The sequence below is a fragment of the Theobroma umbraticum genome, unplaced genomic scaffold (assembly GCF_002168275.2).
Source record: "Theobroma umbraticum cultivar Fairchild unplaced genomic scaffold, ASM216827v3 scaffold_130.0, whole genome shotgun sequence".
Taxonomy (NCBI): Eukaryota; Viridiplantae; Streptophyta; class Magnoliopsida; order Malvales; family Malvaceae; genus Theobroma; species Theobroma umbraticum.
Genome location: NW_018397264.1, coordinates 1,588,038 through 1,607,053, shown reverse-complemented (window position 1 = coordinate 1,607,053; position 19,016 = coordinate 1,588,038). Strand labels below are relative to the sequence as shown.

The 19,016-nt window shown below is 34.5% G+C and overlaps 3 protein-coding genes across 6 annotated transcripts; all 3 read right to left on the bottom strand.

Moving 5' to 3' along the window:
• Positions 1 to 2,663: 2,663 nt before the first annotated feature.
• On the bottom strand, positions 2,664 to 5,176 carry LOC110421369 (DNA double-strand break repair protein). The gene is given in 5 exon segments (XM_021434955.2): positions 2,664 to 2,865; positions 2,867 to 4,300; positions 4,421 to 4,454; positions 4,575 to 4,646; positions 5,014 to 5,176. Coding segments are annotated over 5 exon segments (1,719 nt in total). The 5' UTR covers positions 5,097 to 5,176; the 3' UTR covers positions 2,664 to 2,769.
• Positions 5,177 to 6,190: 1,014 nt separating this feature from the next.
• LOC110421974 (GPI-anchored protein) lies at positions 6,191 to 12,077 on the bottom strand. Of its 2 annotated transcripts, none has more exons than XM_021435711.2 (8): positions 11,653 to 12,077; positions 9,957 to 10,088; positions 8,386 to 9,240; positions 7,632 to 7,877; positions 7,490 to 7,507; positions 7,088 to 7,228; positions 6,897 to 6,944; positions 6,191 to 6,421 (listed from the first exon to the last, which is right to left on the bottom strand). In XM_021435711.2, the coding sequence occupies exons 1-8, from the start codon at positions 11,669 to 11,671 to the stop codon at positions 6,348 to 6,350; spliced, it is 1,533 nt and encodes a 510-aa protein (XP_021291386.1). In that variant the 5' UTR covers positions 11,672 to 12,077; the 3' UTR covers positions 6,191 to 6,347. The 2 variants fall into 2 exon arrangements, with proteins under 2 accessions (XP_021291386.1, XP_021291387.1); XM_021435712.2 differs by having other exon boundaries at positions 7,490 to 7,504; positions 11,653 to 12,066.
• A 1,254-nt stretch (positions 12,078 to 13,331) lies between these two features.
• Positions 13,332 to 17,831, bottom strand: LOC110422261 (SNARE-like superfamily protein). 3 transcript variants are annotated; one of them, XM_089784437.1, is made up of 6 exons: positions 17,689 to 17,831; positions 17,088 to 17,207; positions 16,049 to 16,134; positions 15,868 to 15,928; positions 15,068 to 15,154; positions 13,332 to 13,704 (listed from the first exon to the last, which is right to left on the bottom strand). In XM_089784437.1, the coding sequence occupies exons 2-6, from the start codon at positions 17,166 to 17,168 to the stop codon at positions 13,612 to 13,614; spliced, it is 408 nt and encodes a 135-aa protein (XP_089640563.1). In that variant the 5' UTR covers positions 17,169 to 17,207; positions 17,689 to 17,831; the 3' UTR covers positions 13,332 to 13,611. The 3 variants fall into 3 exon arrangements, with proteins under 3 accessions (XP_089640563.1, XP_089640565.1, XP_089640564.1); XM_089784439.1 differs by having other exon boundaries at positions 17,088 to 17,169; positions 17,689 to 17,830; XM_089784438.1 differs by having other exon boundaries at positions 17,088 to 17,192; positions 17,689 to 17,822.
• Positions 17,832 to 19,016: the final 1,185 nt, after the last annotated feature.

Here is a 19,016-nt window from a genome sequence, read left to right as displayed (position 1 = left end):
TTGACCCTAAAGAATTGAAAAAAATGATTATTGAAAGAAAAGACTTAAGATGATTCCACTGTATACCATGCCACTATTTTTAGTTCATTGCAAGTTGCACTTGTGTGAAAGTTGACCCTAATGAATTGAGAAAATGTTTTTTGAAAGAACAGATTGAAGATAATTACACTGTGTACCATCACCATGATACTATTTTAGTTCATTACAAGTGCAAGTTTTATTTTCATCTTGCCATTTCACATGGAACTGGTTTTTCCTTTCCCCCTCTTATGCAGGTGCAAGACATGGTGAACGTTTTTGGGCGGATATCAATTCTCATTGACCAGAACACACATGCCTTCCAAATGTTCATCAAGTAAATTTTACTTTTATTGAAATATAGCATTGATAAGTTTTCTCTTTAACATCATGTAGCAGATTTTTTCTTGCAGAAAAGAATCTAAATTAGAACCTTGCTTGTGTTATGAATCCTTTTCTAGCAATCAAGTGAAGAAGGGCCTCAGGTGTGATGGGCATCTTTATCAGCCTGTTTCAATGCTACACACAAAGGCTTGTCTTACCAGCTATAAAACCCTTTTGAGGACATATGTCGGCACCACAAGACATAATTATGTTTGCATAATGATTAATGCACAACTCTTTGCCATGTCATAACTCCATGTAATAGATGCTCCAGGGGATGCAAAACATCTGATAGAATGTTTTATCAGAAGCTTTGCATTTTAATCGTGCATTATGCGTCACTTTCTCTGCATTGAAATTGCAGCTCGGTTGCCATTTCATGGGAACCTGTTTTAGCCTAGTGGCACCTCCCTTATTCTCTGCAAAATGTCACTGTTTCATACAGTTCCACTTCTTCTTGCAGCTTTTTGATGGCTCTGGTTTATTGTATGGAGTGCTAGCAAGATTTGTATAGGTCTATAGTTCACTGAGCTGTTGTTTTGAGTGAAAAGCTTCAAGGTTTTTGTTTCTTTCGATTAACTGTACTTGAAGGGTCGTTGGAGTGTGTTATTTGCAATGTAACTATAAACATTAAAATTGAAGTTCACATAAAAATCTGTGCAAATGTGAATATGCCAACTTTTTCAAGCTGTAGACAAACTAAATGAATTGCTATTATTACTGATAGTATAAGTACCAAAGAATGGATATTTCGCATGGGAACATTTAATTCATGCTCAAGGAAAAAGGCTTGAATACCCCTTCCCCAAATCAAAGAATAAAAAATGAAACTTTCCTGAAACGGATGAGATACAATATGGCTCTCCACTTTACCAGTTTTCAATCAATTATGTGCGGGGTTCGGATGGTTACCTGGATCTGAAGCAACAAGATCAAGCCAGCAATCAATTTATTGTACAATGAGAACCAGTGAGGCCATGTAATCTTTTTTTATTCTGCTCTCCTTGGAGGTCAAAGCCACATCTCCAATAATTGAAGATTGAAGAGAAATTTGAATAGGTCAGATTTAATCAATAAGCACAGAAGCATAACAAAATCTGTGCCCTTAAAATCATCCTGCAAAATCGAACGGTGCCTAATTTGTGCCCATTCACTCCAATTTTTCTCTGTCACTGCAGCAACAAAGGAAAGTTTACTTCTCAAAATCTATGATTTAGTTGATACAATATAGGCTAACAGTTAACACATTTTAAATTCCAAGAGTCCAATAATATAAGAATTCAAATACCACAAGAAAGCAAGATATAATCCACTGCTTTCGAGCTGGATAAGAAAATACCTCTTTGGAACGGAAGGCATTAGCTCCTTGAGTATTTGAATGAAAGAACCTCCCACATCTTCCTCAGGCCATTTCTGCTTCTTTCCTGCAAGAATACATAAAAATGAACTAATTATTAACCATGAATTGCATAAGGTAAAGAGTGTGCACAGAAAAGAATCAGACATTGAAACCCTCAATTCTATTAGCATCTCAAGGGATGGGTGTGGGGGGATCGGAGAGAGAAAGGCTTGCTCAACAATCATTTACACCATAGTAAAGCAATGCAAGCACACATTCAGTAATGATGTTGGGCCTCAAGGGCCTCAAATATGCCAAAATAGTGATTATCAGGTCCAAGTTTACATTTGTTTGAGCTTTATTCAAGTTTTCTCAACAGAATTTATGCATTGGGTGGTGCAAGAATTTTTAGTCTTTTCTTTAATAAGCCTTTTTTGAATATTTTATGACTTAATTGAAGTCAAATTTGATAGATTTCTATCTTGAACTGCAAGTTTGTTTTTGTTCCCTAAAGCTATTAGGGCATATTCAAACCTGCAAATGGCCATTCACATCCCTCCCTGAACAGAGTTACTATTCACTTCACTATTGTCTGAGCAGCAGTTAAACAGTCCATAGAACTTTAATTTTCCTCATCCACTCATCATCTCATACCCTAACTGATTGGGGACCTGGTTGTGCAAATAATTTCCCACCCTTTTGCACTAAAATTTTCCTACATATTAGCCTCAAAATTATTCCTATTTCAGTATCTTTCATATCAATGTGTATTAAAACATGGATGTCAATGTAGTTTCATTAACTGCTCAATATGATTGTGACAACGGTTTTCAGATAATTTTGGTCCAATAGGTTAAGTGCATGGTTTATAAAGCTCATTTGAGAGGGGAGAAGGGGATGGAAGAATAAAAGTAGTTTGATACCTTGGGTATGTTCTTGAACTGAAGAGTCACCTCTAAGATACAAGCTATCGCTCCAATCTAAATCCATGTCCTGCTCCTTAGTGAACTTTTCCAGTAACAGACCAATTAGATTGTAGGCAACCAAACTTGTCTCATCACTTGCTTCTTGGATGTTAAGGTATTGATTTCTATACATTCTTGATTTGTTGTGCACAAACATTGCATTCCTCAACTGGCGGTTGGAAGAGAAAATTGATGCATTTTCTGGACCCACTCCACTGTTCAGTTTAACTTCATCTCTCTCAAATGAATAGTCATTTAACTCTCCACTTGGTAGACCGAATGGTGAAAAACAATTTCCATCAATAAATGCATGCAATTTGCCCACACTCTTTACTTCGTTTATATCTTCGCTACCTGTCTCATAATTTGATATGATTTCTGGATCCACTTTCACATTCAGTTTAACCTCATCTCTCTCAATTGAATTGACAGAACATGACATACAACTCTCAGAGTCTTCATTTTCCATTTGCCCATCATCCTCTACACAACTACCATCAACACTATCTTCTAATTCTTCTCCATACGCATCAGCAAATTCCTCATCTAACTCATGATCAGGAAGCAAGTCCCAAACAATTTGTTTCAACTGAGCACTCACACTTAGTATACATTCTATCTCTTCTTCAATTTCCTCCTTTAGGAAGCGTCCATGTGGCATAGATCGAGAATCCTTATTAATAACAGCAAGAGTTTCTAATAAAGACTTGGGAATTGTATCCATATCACTGCACTCGAAGAGAAACTCTGTTAACATATTTGTAATTGCTCCTCGTAAAGAACGATTTGATATATCAACCTTCGGATCCAACAAAAGCTTTAAGGTTTTCAGCTCAGGGAATCTAACCTTTGTTTTGAGAATCCAAATAGCCTTGATAATATCATTCTGCAAGGTTATTATTTCTGGTGAGAATCGGTGAAAGCATGTTGTTGAGGTATTTAGACAGCCCCTAGTTAGTTTTATTGATAAGTCTGCTACTGCCAATGCTTTAGCTAATGGCTCTCGTAGTTCACCTCCTTTTTCAAGATCCCTAAGCATCCTTTTGCCTGTTTTACTCACTTTCTCAATTAAGCGTTTGCGTTTTTTTCCCCATTCACAAGCCTGTAACTGGGGCAATCTTTTGAGACATCTAAGCTTCCTGTCCATTGCAATCAAGGTTTGTAAAGGGAAATCCTCTAACCCATCCAGCACATGGATCGCAGCATCATGATGAATTTGAAATGTTGCAGTCATTGATTTCATAGAATTGTCCCGAAAATTTTGACAATCATTGAGAACTCTATATAGCTTCATAATTGTATCCTTTTTCTTATGATCATGATTTTCACTGCTCAAACATCTCGGCAAAGATTCTCTGATAACTTGCTTCATTTTGCACCGAGTTTTCTCAAAACTTCCTGAGCCTCCTGTAAGTATCATAGCAATAAGGTAAAGCCCATTATTAGTCAAAGCATTGAGGCACGAGAGAAGGAATCCCATTATCTTGGGTGCATCAAACAATTGGACACTATGTTGAATAACATGACTTCCTCTCCCGAAATTACGTGCTCCAAAAGCTTCCTCAACATGAGTTTTAATAGTCTCACAGAATATCTGGAAAACATAGAAGTAAGAACAATTTTATGAAAAAAACATAAATATCTACAGGACCAAATTATTGAAAGTACAAGAACATGATATCCACCAGCACAGCACAATGCTGCATCAACTTACATCATCATCCCTCAGAAGAGATTCAGGCAAAGTCCTGGAAGACAGAATCAACCCCAAAAGCATTAAAATTAACCTTTACAACAAAGAAAACAACAGCAAGAACAACAATGCATACAAATATTTTGTTGTTGGAGTAGAAAGCTCACCCACTTACTTGTACTTAAAAAACTTGGGTTCCTTACATGGCTTCCTTTTGGACCTGGAAGTCGAAAGTCCCATCAACCACCTGCACAGAACCTCGATAAGTAATCCTACCCGAGTCCCGATACAAACATAAATCACCATAATAATGCACCACGCGTTTTAACAACAACAACAAATACATTCCTCAGTTCCCACAATCTCACTCAAATCAACATTCAAGACCGCAAAACAACAACAACAACAACATGCACCGAAAAAAAAAGACCATCTTTAACTTGTTTCAGCAAAAATTAAAAACCAAAAACACCATGGAGTAGATTATATATTAAAAAAGAACTAGCTAAATTTCAGGATTGTGAACAGTTATGGGAAAGGCATGCTTTTTTAAAAGAAATCAAACATAATAAACATAATTGGCGAGAAATTAAAAAGAAAAAGAAAGGCGGAACCTTCTTTTGAGATTAACCAGCTTCTCTTGATGCTTAATTTGCGACAAAATCTCGATGCAATCTGTTCGATGAAATTTTGCCATTCTTACTGTTATTGAGAATAAGAAAATCCCAGAGAGAGAGAGAAAGAATTAGGGTTTAGCTGAAATGGGCTTTAAGAAGGCATACAGGAGAGCTCTGATATTTGGCTTCGGCTCGGCTTAAGTAGCTTGGAGTCGATTTTATGGGTCAGGTTCACATTTAAGGAATATTCAAAATAAAATATTCAACCAAGCCCGATTGCCGCGAAAATTAAAAAAAAAAAAAGATTATAAGAAAATAAATTACTTATCCTTTATATTAAAATTTTAAATATTATTTGCACGAAAAAAAATATTATTCTTCCAAGATATTTTGAAATTTTTGTTTTTATAATATTAGTGAAATTACAATACTAGAATTAGTAAAATCGAAGATAAGTAACTGAAAATTTTATTGAGTTTTTAAGGGAAAATTATATTGATATGTTTTGAAAATATAAAGATTTAAATCTAATTAATAATTTTCACAGAATTTGGAATTTATTTAGAAAATATAATACCACAAAATAAATCAAGATTTACTATTGGTTTTATTAGTAGCAAATTGTTTTGTATTATGAAAACTATAGTACTTGTGAAATAATAAAATGGTGGATGGCTCATGCATATTTGATGAGCTTGGATTTGGCCACCAAATACAATAGTAAGATATAAAGCAAAATGCAACCAGCTAATAATATGTATTCTCACATAATAGTTAGACTGTAATTAAATATCCAACAAAATGGTAATAAAATATTAATTAATGTCTTTAAAGGGTGATTAACATGGTCGTAATTAATTTAAATAAGAAAATGCAAAATTTTCTGCTATTAATATATTCTAAATAATATTATAATTGCTTATCTCCATTAAGACTTAACCTTCACCGGCCTTCTCAAAAGTCAAAAGTTTCAGCATTCCTCTCTTGATCTTAAGCTTAAGAAACTACATATTTTCCTGCAATGCTTTAAGGCTTTTGAAACCATTTTGTTTTCCTTGTGGTAGGCGCAACTTTTTTCCACCACAAGTTAGAAATCAGAAAAGCAACTTTCTTTCTCCCTAGAATTCCAGGACATTTGAGAGAGAGAGAGAGAGAGATGGCAGTGGGAGGGAGATAGAAAAGTCTGATTCTAGAAGGAAAAAGGAAAGAAAATAGATACTATACACCAACAAGGCTTACTCAAAATATACATTGTAAATTTCCCACACAACAGTCAATCACCAAAAGCCCCTACACTTCCAAACCGGCTCAACCCGCAACTAAAACTCTCTTCAGTACAAAAATGTACTGAAAACAAAAAATGAAAAAATGGGTACCCAGATTTCCAACATGCATCCATGGCAGCCTGCATCAAGAAATTAAAACAATAAAATGAGAACAAGCTACAGCTTGAATATTGCAAATTACTTAAATTAACCCACGTTAGCCACATAACAGTGTGAAAGGGCGATATATGTCTAAATTGTGACATCCTAATTCTTGATTGTAAGTCCTAAAAGTTCCTTCTACCATGTCCAACACCAACAGCCCAGTGATGTCAAATAGAATACCCAACAGTTAGTTCTTGTGGTAATGTATTGTTTTATTTTTCAAAATTTCAGCAAAGAATGCTAGCTTCATCTTCTATCATTTTATTTTATGGTTATTAACTCTTGGCAAGGCATGACTAGAATTTCTACAATCTATGGTGTCATTTACTACAGATACTTTATCTTCTATCATGTACTACAGATACTTTTTTGAACAGCCTCTCGTTTCCTAAATGCTTCATTGTAGTTAACCAAAATAGGAAGGCAATACAAATAATAAATGTTACACACCAGGATTTTTCAGTGTCTCTGATGTTGGTAGGGCAGGCAATGACATCTCTGCAACAGCAGGCAGCAGCCATTAGGACATTAAGATGAAGCCACAAGGCAAATATGCTCCTTATTGAATCCCCACTTTAACTGTGTTGATCCCTCCTAAATAAATGCAAAATTAAAAGAGTCATTCTTTCTCAAACAATTACCTGGAGCACAAAGAGACAAGGATGACATTGAAGATGATGAAGGCCACGGCGCTGCAATGTTGTCAGTCAAGTCACATGTAAAGCTAAAGCCCGTTGAGTTGTCAAATACCACATCTGCTGGCAAGCTTCGTAGCAGGCACCCTAGATTTGTAGAAAACACCAAAATTTTCAATCTATATGGTGCATATCTTAAACTTTAGTGCATACTCATCTATCTAATTTGATGCATACATCAAACCAGGAAGAAAGTATGAGAAGGATGCTAGACTAAAATTTTTCTAGCATATAGAAAGATGGCCACTGACGACTTGCGCGCGTGCACACACACACACCCCATTTCTATTGTTAACTAATGCATATGCAAATGCGGGGGAAAGAACAAGATCAGGAAACAATACAAACCTTGTTGTCCATATGCTGCTGGGGCAACCGCACATGAGAATACAAGAGACAAAAAGACAAGAAGAAAACCTTAGTATCAGATTAAACAGCAGAGTATAATGGGCAAAGAATTAGAAGAACTACATCAAACAGAATAGTATACCTTGGATACTAAAATCTTTTAAGTCAACGTCACAAAGCTCATAAACATTTGTTATAACTCCACCTTTTCTTAACATTGACCCAAACATTGTTGCACAAATTATGGCTTGCTTGTTTGTAATTAACATTTGCTTCTGTATCCCCGCAATGTAAGTATTTAATGAGCTACAGCAGGAAGGACTGGGAGCAGCTATGTTACGGCATGCCTTAATTACTTCCGAGGGCTGGTTAAATTCCAAAGGGCAAACTGCACATGCAAAAATTTTTACCCCATTGTAGACAAAATATCAAAAAACTCACAAATGATTCAAAACAAATGCTACAATATCTTGTCATACAACTGGCAGATAACTTTGAAAACCGAGAGAGGGAATTAAAAAGGAAAAGATAGAACTAATAAAACTCAAAGTGAAGGACATTTAAAGATCAAGCATTACTTGACCTTATCTTATTAGATAAGTTTGAAAAGCTCAATTTCCTTATTTAGAATTTAGTTATGCTAATTTTGGAAACTGATAGATTATGTAAAAGGTAAAGGGAACTTAAACATTAATCTGCTATCCATACGGACTACGAATTGCCTCCACTTTCAATTTTTTCAACAGATGACAGTTCCATGCAATATGAGATCATCTTCAACTAGAAACTTCCCAAGGTAAAATAGATACCCAAGCAAGTTCATAAGTAAGAACAACCAGAACTGTGGGTAAAGTAAATATTGAACAACAATCATGTAAGATACATAGAAACTGTACCCTTGTTGACTTTGCAGGCAGATAGTATACGGAATGCAGTGTTTGCAGCATCTGGAGGGAGTTTCCTTGAAAGATACGAATATACCACCCCTTTACAATCATTGATGGCATCTATATGATTAGTCTCCCCAAGTACATTTTTATTCTCATTTAGCATCATTTGTGTTCCACTAATCCTTAGAGCAGCTTCCATAATTGCAGGTTGGCAAACTGGCCTGCAGCACTCTTTTAGAGGATCAACAGTGCTGCAAGCCTCCAATAACTTGCTTGTATTCACCATTTTCTCAAAGGTATTAACATCCTTCACTGGACAAGACCCACCTGTCAGATTTGATGATTTTACAGAACAAACTGTAGGTATTGTACCATTGGCCCCTCTGCTAGCTAGGATACTAATGATATCTGAAAAACAATCATTAGCAACAGCATTTCGCAAGACCAACTTATCAGAGTTGATACTGTAGTAACCCTGGAAGATGTGGAGTAAACTACCAAGCTGTGGACAACATATCACATTTCCTACAAGTGCTGCCAAAGGTAGAGAACAATCAGATGCTGTTTTTCCCATGATATTCGACAAAGCAGAAAAATTTACAGGGCACCTTCCAGTTAAATTTGGTTCATATGTTGTGGGAAAAGTTGGGTACATAGGTGGTAATGATTCACCCGGATAAGGGTAACGTGGAATAACAGCAGGGGATATTTCTATAGGTTCAAATAATCCAGTAGTCGGTGGATTAGCTAGCTCAGATGTGGAAGAAACATGACTAGGGTCAAGCAGTGTCTGCAATGTGACTACATCTTGGAAGCTGGATAACCAGAGAATGAATAGTAATAACTGTTGGCACAGGGAACCTGCAACCAGAAGTAAAGTCAAATTTCTGTCATAACATTCAAAAGATAAATAAATGGAGAAGAAGCACTAAATTGTCTTGTCATTTTTATGCTGCATAAGGTCTAGAATAAAGTTCATTAAGTTCAAAGCTAAAGCACCATGTAAATTCTCTGCTCGAAAGGCAAACACAAAGAAATAAGGTATACAGGCCAAACCAGAACCTCTAACCAAAGATAATGAGGGTCAGGCCATTAATTGAAAAATTACTGATATATAAATGTTAAAGCTTGATAAATGTAACATCTATTTATGGGTTAAAAGTTCCTTCATCACTTAGTTCTTCATTATGACTCCTCTAAGAATTTCATATGAGTGTTATCTTCAAACTAAAAAATATGAATACCACAGCAAGCAAGTTTAGAAACGTATGGAGCAACTTCACAACTAGGGAGAACTTGCCCAATAAATTAAGCTCAGCTAAAAGTTAAACAAAAATAGACTATAGACTGAATTCCAAATTATTTGTTGAGATATTAACTCTCAATCATAATACAATGTCTGCACCAAATTAAAACCAGTTTCTCATAAAGAAAAGGTCACTCCTAAAATTGACAAAAAGCCAACCCAACACCTTTATACCAGCAAGTTTTTGCATCCCCTCCACTTTTTTAACTGCAGAACGCACTGTCTAAAGCTATAGATAAGTAGATCCAATTAGTAGATTCAAACAACTTGCCTTTAAGACGGCTAACAGTCTGAAAACAGTCCATAGCTCTTCTAGCCTTCTGGCACCATTGAATCATGCAATAGAAAAACCTATTGTAGTTGATTATACACCCTAACAATGTTTTCAGCAATGCAGTAAAACCTGTATCATCTTCAAGTGTTAGTGCAAGTGTGAAAAAGAAAATTTCATGCCCAGAAAGTAATAATGTAAAGTTAAATGTAACTATTTATCCATGTATACATAAATTAGCACAACAAGCTTCAACCTGTTCAAAGAGAATAGCAATAAAATGAAGCATACTAAAACAATAATGAAAATTTTTAAATACCAATAGCTTCTTTTTCAAAAAATGCTACTGCATGTCACAGTACTCTCAAACTAGATACCGGTTTCAGGTCTAAATTTTTTATCATATCGTACAGTCATAGACATTTCTGCTTTAGAAATTGTCTGGAAGCATTTACAAAGGAGCAATTGTGAGTAAAAACAGCTAATACCTCTCATCCTTCCTTAGGCTACCTAGGTATAAGCATACTGGCTTAATAACTATCATTCTACCACCTTACTTCAATTCTTTCTGCACCATGCAAAAAAAAAAAAAAACGGTTTAGCAAGCTTCAAGACTAAACTACAATCTAACCCATGTAAGAATTCTTCCCTCTAAACTCTGTCATTAGAACAAGGGAGTTTCAAGTACAACACTTATACTAAGCCCCTTTACCACATAAATTTTTCTCTGTGACTTACTATCAAACTCAAAGACCGTTTTAAGTTCTTCAAAGCATTTTACATAAAAAAAAAAAATCAGAAATGACGTTTTTACTCATCTTCATTGCAAAAAGAAGTACGGTCAGACAAGCTCTTAAGGATCTTTCTCAACTCCAGATAGAAAAATACAATTTTGGAAACCTTACTTTCCATGCAATTGTCATTTTTTTTTTAATTCCCATAGAAAATAAAGAACCACCTCAAATAACCTCACAAAACTAGAAAATTATGTGAAGTTCTTTACTTCTTTACTTTTCTGATGACAAACAACAGATTAGACATGTTTTAACAGAAACTACGGCCCAACTCAATCAATCAACTAAGTAAACTAACTTTACCAACACCAGAAACAATATTCCTTTCCTTGCATAGCATCAGCTAAAATAAAGAGTTTAAGAATCTAAAGAAAATGGAAACAATATTTCAACCAAAGTAGTGATCATCTAAAGTTCAATTTTCTTTCTCTCCCTTTTTTTTACAGCATTTTATTAAGGAAAGTTACATCTAAGGGAAAAAAATCAATTTTCCCTTTTCTCCTGATGATTTCTTAGATTAGCAAACAAAATAGTAAGCAATATCTTAAGCATAAAACAACAAAACTAAACCAGATAATCAAATCAAACAAAAAAAGGCAGCAAATTTCCCTAAAAAAGAAGCACTAAATCAAGAATCAAACTCTCAAATTTCTCAAATCCTTCTCAGCCGCACAAAGAAATTACACATATCTCAAAAAAATAAAAAAATCTAACCAAACCCACCAGATTAAGCTTCCAAAAAAGGAAGGCAAAAAAAATTCTAAGCTCAAACTTCTAGTTTACTCTTCTCTTAACAAACAAAGAAGAGTTAGCTCAAAACCCCAAATTTCCTTCCATTTTCCAGCATTTTCTCAGCTACCAAACACCCAAACACACCCAAAAAAAAAGAAAAAAAAAGTTACCTGAAGATGTGGAACACATATAACATTTCCGGTGACAATCGAGGGGGAAAAAAATCAAATCATAAGGAGGGTCGGATCGGTGGGTAAAAATGGACCGAATATTATATAAATTATTTTATATTTTGTGGGAAACCCTAATAATTATAGTACTTAACAAAAAATGGGGGAGCTTTTGTTCGTTAGCATTTCCTTCTTTAATTTAGTTATATTTTGGGGTAGGGGAGGGGAGTTTCTTTGTATGCGAGTGAGTGAGAGAGAGTGTGATGGCAAATGGGGGGGTGCGCTGCTGGCTGCTGTGCTGCTGCTGCTGCTGCTGCCTGAAGATAAAGCTTGACACCAAACAGCAAAGCTAACTTTACTCTTCTCTTTTTCTCTTCGGTTTCCCCTCTTTACCCGACTTACTCCCTTTTTGCTCATTTAGGTAACCTCCCCCTTCGTTAAAACGCTGCGTTTTCTTCATCCGTAATGAAAATATACTTAATTTAGTAATAATAAAATACTAGTTCATCTTCTTTGGATACCTTTTGGTTTGGGTGTTCAAAGTTACTGTTTTTGGCTGTTGCCATGTTACCCTCCGTCAACTATCGGCCTTGTCTTTTTTCCAATCACTTTCCACGTCCTCCTAGTTTCACACTGTTTATTAGGGAAAAAGAAGACTATGGAAAATTCTTAAAAAAGTCCAAAATTTGGTGTCAAGTGGCATGATCATACTAAATTCCTCGTTAACGTGACATTTCACGATAGATATCGAAGTTAAGATAAACACGATATTTCACAAGAGATATCGAAATTGAGGTAAATATGAAAGTAAGATGAATTTTTCTTTTTTACAATTTTTTGTGAACAATTGAAGTAGATAAAATTTTATTTTTCACAAGTAAAAGAGTTAGTGTGTGCAATGAAAAAAAAATATCACAAATCTCATTAATAAAGTATAAAATCTTAAATTTATAAATAAAAACTTTTCTCTCCTTAAACTTAACATGAATACTTTTTTTAAATTGAAAATTATGGACTTTACGTGAAAGAGCCACCAAGTCAAGTCATAAATGTTTTTGCTTCTTACTCACCAATGATGCTGATAACCCAATGCAAAACAAATCATTACATACACTATTTCTATCATATTAGCTGTAAGTCTATTTAATGAATTCACGAGTTAATAATAACAACATCAGACATAAAATGCATTTGATTGATTGAAAATGCCACTCACGGACAATTAAACTTAATGAATTTATCAGAACAGTATTGCATTGATTATCATTGTTATAGTTCTATCACATTATGTATAAGCACCATTTGCTTGTTGCTTATGGTTCAGTCATTTACCTCCATGGTCGTTTGTTTCACGGATTTTTGGTTTCCAGGATTTTGTTAGTTTGATTTTTCACTGAGAAGGCCAGTAAAAATGCACTTGCCATTGAGTTGAAGAGTATTATTGAAAGTTGAGAAAGTAATGGGACAAGAACTGGCACCAATGATCATATGGAATGTCTAGAATATTCTAAAGTTACATAAGAAATGTCAGGAAAAGAAGTTATCTAAATGATGTGAGCTGTATCTGATTATGACAATACATCGAAACTTTAGAAAAGGTTTCTCCCTCATCAGAGTAGAGGTAAGATTTGATCGTCGAAGGTGATCAAACCCTGGGGAAACAGATCAATGACTCTGAATTGCTAAATGCTATCTGCTGTTCCATCATTTGTTATCATTTCACACAAAACACTTTCGAAACATATTGTCATTTACTATTTGCAACGAATGCATGAACGAAGAAATCTTAAGAGCAAATAACAGTCAGTAATTGTGTAAACACAAATTGCAATCGGAAAAAGCTTTACTTTTCGCCATACGTGATCAAATTTTCGATGAGAGAGAGGTTAAAGTGTGTGTATACTCATGCAAAGCTCAATTGCGTAACATCCCAAGTTCTTCGAAAGAACAGATGACCGCCTATAGATATTTCCTTGCAAGGGCACGAACTTTTGTATCAAAATGTGATGATGTTATGCGGGAACCAGGCAAGTAGAGTGGATTAAGAAGAATCTGCCAATTGCCAAAGATTTCAGGCAATGAAAAATCAGTCAATAGATCAATGTCATTACATAAAAGGAAACAAATGAAGATGGTTTATCAAAAATTACTAATGAAAAGTCCCTAAGACCAAATAATGATATATCCAGGTTGAAGAACTTTTCCTCTGATTATGATACTTCTAATAGAAGAAATGCATTAAAATGAATAGATATAATGCAAAAGAAAGCTTTTTGAGCTATCGATCAAGACTGTACAAAAACAATAACTCAGCAGAAGTTGTAGTGATTTGGACCAACATATAGACTCATACTTTCATAGCAACAAGTCCTCAAGAACAGTAACAAGAGTTAGAAAAGAGTAGTTTCATAGCATGATATGGGGATATTGACTACGAGCCTTCATTGACCACTGCTTTCTAAGGACTTAGTTGTCCATGAAAACCAAATTCTTGTGTTTGAGGTAGGTTCATGTTTTAAAAGGCCACAAGATCTTTGTTGCATAAAATCAGGTTCAGTATGTGTCCTATAAGAGCAGCTTCAATTTTTCGCATACTTATATTAAGTGGGTCATGTTCTCAAAACATGTCTACTTTGAAATGTTTAATACTTGTTCGACATGTTTACCTTAAGAAAAACAAAGAGTTGGAGCACTACAGCATAAGAGAGCCCAACAACAAGCAGACTACAAAATTCTGTACCAACTGTCACATTTTGATAAGCCCAAACTTATATAAATGAAAAGTTCTTTTTCTTTTTCTATAAAAAGGCCCTAACTTATTATCAAATTAAACCAGTCCTAGAACCAACCACAATTACCATTGTAATTCTTTTTTTCTCCATTCATTTTCAGTGCCCAACACCATCCCCTTTATTTTCTTTTAAACTACTCAGCCCTAGAACCAACTATCTCCCTCCCCCTCCCTTCCACAATGACAAAAGGCGCTCAGTTGCCCTCCATGCTCACCAGAGATCTACAGCCTCTACATGCTCTTGGTTTGCATAAATGGTCTACTTTATCAGTTGTGAAGCCTCTAAATGCAACACAAACTAGGACATACAAAATGACATATAACTTTGATTAATTTAATTTTTCCAAACTAACCTAAAGCAGCTTCCAAATCTCACAGTCAATCTGCTTATCATGTTATTAGAGAATGTTCATAGAGAATAACTAGCAAACCTAGATTATTTATCTGACAGACTAACACATCCCAACAACTAAAGCATCACAGAGGAAAACAAGCATCACTTAGAAAAAAGAAAAAAAAATTAACAGACAAACCTAGTGGAATTCATCTGCCTGAATAAAGTGTTATCAAAGATTAATTGTCCGAGAAAAAGAGTTAACAGGAGAAGTCGGAAGCAGTAGTTACCTTTACGTAAAGCTCATGAACCTCTTGGAAAAAGCTCTTGATTCCATCATCATTACGAGAATCATGAAGTAGCATAAATCGTGTATGTAAGATAAAGTCAAGGAAAGTATTAAACTGGAACTAGTAACACTGATAACCAAAATATAAATGTCAGGGATATGCTACAGTCTCAACCTTCCTAAATACTAAAACATGCAGCTGACAACAACAATGGACAAGGTAATGAAGAAGACAGAAGAAGACGAGTACTTTACTGCTTTTTTCATTTACTAACTTAGGTAGTACAATGATAATAGAAATGTGAAGCCAATGTATAGCTGCAACATGTCTAGTCTAACAACAGCATAAAGAAACCAGTACACTAGATAAGGAACCCATCCAACCATATGATGGAGGACATTCTACGTGAATGATTCATGTTATAATAGTAAGATATCAATGTTTACATGGCTCTGACAGCATGCCCTCAATGGCTAACAAAACATCCCCAAAGGAGTAGCAAAAAATATCATGCCATGACTGTTAATAGCATCAACACCAGCCAAACATTAAGATGGTCTAGATACCCAACTAGAGAAGTACTTTCAAGGGTCTAGTTAAATACTGCATTTTAATACCAACAACCTACAATTTACCCATAGTTAACATGAGGACTTTCATTTAAATGGCAGACTTTGTTTCCCTGAGTTTTGGTTCTACATAGTTGTCAAATTATTGGATATAGGACGTTTGTTCAACATATTAGTTATATATTGATGTTATGAAATTTATAAGTCAGTTCAGTACGTATAAAGGATATGACCAGCAGTTACATAAACTGATACCACCAAATCATTGAACCTGTCAATGGCTTTCAAGAACCTGCAACAGAAATGTAAATAAAAGGTAGCAAGATATTTGGCAATGAAACAGAGAGAACAAAAACATGGAAATTTCTCCAGAATATGCTAAAATGGATGTATCAAGAAAAATATAACTCACATCGCACTAGTGGTCCATGCAAGGTCTTGAACAATATCCAGAGCGGCATGTAATATGAACTGATGCAGCTGAGCAGCATCTTCTCTCTGTATTAAACAATGCAGTCAGACAGAGAGCAACAAGAAACAACAGCTTCTGACACCAAGCCAAAAAGCATACAAGCAGAGAGAGTGTTGCATAAGGTAAAAACACTTAAATCTTATGACATCCAATCACACCCCCTCCATATATATATAAAAAAAGAAGGGCAGGGGAAGAAAAACAAAGGAAATACAAGTATAACAAGCTGTAAAGAAATACTTTCCAAATAAACCCAAATAATTAATTATGAACATCTGATGCATTATACATTTCAAAGCATACATGCAGCGGAATATTAAGCAAATCTGATGTTCAATTTTGAACATTCTTTCTTTAGCAGATATGAGCATGTCTTCCTTTCACTATGTTTGATAGAAGAGAAAGGGGATGAAGGGAAAATAGTGTTTCCTTTGTTTGGTATGAGGGAAATAGGAAGCAGGAAGGAAAAGGGTGGATTTGCACATTTCCCTTCCCTCCAAGTCTAATCCTTTCAAAATGGGAGGAATTGAAAACACTTGTTCAAATTAAGTTACTCATTCCATTTACAACTTTACTCCTACCCTCTTTGTTTCCCTCTAATTTCCATCATTCATACCATACAAAAGAAAGGAAAAAACGTTTCTTCCTCTCCAATTTTTTTCTTTCCTCACCTTTTAGCTTTCTCTCTGTTTTCCTCCCTACTGACCATAATGTCAGAATCATTGCAAAAGTGTTACTCCTAGATAATCAAAAGTTCAAAACTATGAACTAGAACCCAAAAAAAGAAAGGTACAAATGCACAAACAAGTACAACACAACAACTCCAGGCCACCGGGCACATCTTGCAAAGTGAAGAGAGATATAACCATGCCCAAACAGATACAAAATCCTGCATCATACTTTGCGATCTCCAGATATGTAAACATAAAATTTCATTATTAGGAAAAAATATGGAGAAAGATGTGAACAAATATCATACTTTCGCAGCAGACCCAACTTCAGCTTCATATATTGGGATGTCATTCCTGCTTACAATGATAAAACAAGCTGTAGTTGCCATCCTAAAGATATGGCAAGATGAACTCTGGTTGATAGAATTCTAACATCAAAAGAAGAAAAATATAGAGTCATAGGGCTCATAAGAAAGTGTAATACATGCAGACTAGTGTGCCAAAGTACACACAAACAGCAATTGATTCAACAAAAAGGTCTATGTGGAGAGTTCCCGGGAAGAAGAATAAAAGAAGAGTTGCTGCCCTCACCATTTCTAGCTCTGTTCTTTAATTTCAAACCTAAATAAATAAATCTAATTTGACACCAAATCTTTGACCTGAAATCTATGTCTCTCTCTATTCTGATCAAACAAGTAGTTAATTCTTTGCATTTCATCCTCCACATTTGAAAAATTCCTTGCCATGTGAGCAACCCAATATGCAGAAAGTTGAGAAATTCTCAAATATGAATCCGAATCTAGGCAACCCAAAACTTAACTGAGCCATAAACATCATAAGCCAAAAAAGAAAAGAAAAAAAAAACAAGGAAACAAAATGAAAATGGATAACTGGGGATTTGATGCAAACCTGAAATCAACAATTTAGCAGCAGTGGAAGTGTAGGAGCAAAGGGAAAACACAAGTCAGAGACTCCGATCGCCAATCAAGAAATTTAAAAACTCAAAACATGAGAATTTCGACCGGACTCCACACCGCACGGGACAACGGACTAGAAATTGGCTTTCGGCATTCGGCTACTCCCAGCCACTAGTGTCAACGAACTGGGCTGTCATGGCCCAGCATGTGGCCCATGCTGTTATGGCCATGATCAGAGGAATTCTTGGCTGTCATGGGCCATCCCAATATGGCCTGTTAAGTGAGCAGCGCTGGACCAACTTGGCACGGTCCACTTGATACATTTAACAATCCGCTTTAAGTGTTATTCAATTGTTTTTATATTAAAAAAATTATTATATATTTGTTGCCAAATTTTCAATACTACAAAATGATTATCCTACTATTTGCTATGGAAATTTAGCCACTTTGAGTTTTGGGCAATATGCAAATTTATTTATGACATTTACCTAAGTGTGAAAGACACATTTTAAATTTGAGATGAAAAATATAAAACATGTTACCTTTTAAATAAATAATTATAGTTTTTGGTTTAAGGTATGTATTATCTGTTGTGTGGCAGTTAATTTAGTACTTGTTACAAATATGATTGTATTATAGTGTAATTTTTTTATACATGTTAATTGTCTTTTAAATCTTTTATATACATTTAAGATTTGAATCAAAATTTTTTAAGATAAATTTTCAAAATTTTAAGTTTTAAGAATTACTTACGTGTAATATCTAAAAATATATTAGAAAGATTATGTTTGGGTCCCAACGATCAAATTAATAAAAAAATATATTTAGATATAAAATACTTAAAAATTTAATTTATATTAAAAATTACTTATAATTGAACAATTGAAGCTTAAATTTAAAAGAGTGAAAAACATAACTAAAGATCAAGAAGAAGAAACATCACCACTGGTCTCAAAAGTAAGATTTGAATTTTTGAAAAGGAGTATTTTAAGTTTTAATTTTTTTAATAAAATCTTAAATTATAAAAAAAAACTTTATCTTTTAATATTTAAATATTAATATATAAATTATTTTTTGATAAATTTATTTGATTTAGAATCTTTGATAAATTAACTATATAAAATTTCCAATAAATAGTATACTTAGTATAAATTTTTAACAAATAACTACTTTCATTATCTAACCGAAACATGCCGGTGATAGGTCGGGTGCGACCATTAAGAAGGGGCATCAAGGGAGAGGAAAGAAAAGAAATGAAAGAAATATATATTGAAAAGATTAAAAAAAATCATTTTTTATTTTTTCATTTAAAATTTTATA

Excerpts from the sequence above, each read along its gene's own strand:
- LOC110421974 (XM_021435711.2), bottom strand. Across the intron at positions 9,241-9,956 it reads GACTGTTAGCCGTCTTAAAG|GTTCCCTGTGCCAACAGTTA; the intron begins GCAAGTTGTTTG and ends TTCTGGTTGCAG. Across the intron at positions 7,878-8,385 it reads TGCCTGCAAAGTCAACAAGG|TTTGCCCTTTGGAATTTAAC; the intron begins GTACAGTTTCTA and ends TTGCATGTGCAG.
- LOC110422261 (XM_089784437.1), bottom strand. The coding sequence starts at position 17,168 with ATGGCAACTACAGCTTGTTTTATCATTGTAAGCAGGAATGACATCCCA. Across the intron at positions 16,135-17,087 it reads AAGTTGGGTCTGCTGCGAAA|AGAGAAGATGCTGCTCAGCT; the intron begins GTATGATATTTG and ends TGTTTAATACAG. Across the intron at positions 15,929-16,048 it reads GCATGGACCACTAGTGCGAT|GTTCTTGAAAGCCATTGACA; the intron begins GTGAGTTATATT and ends TTTCTGTTGCAG.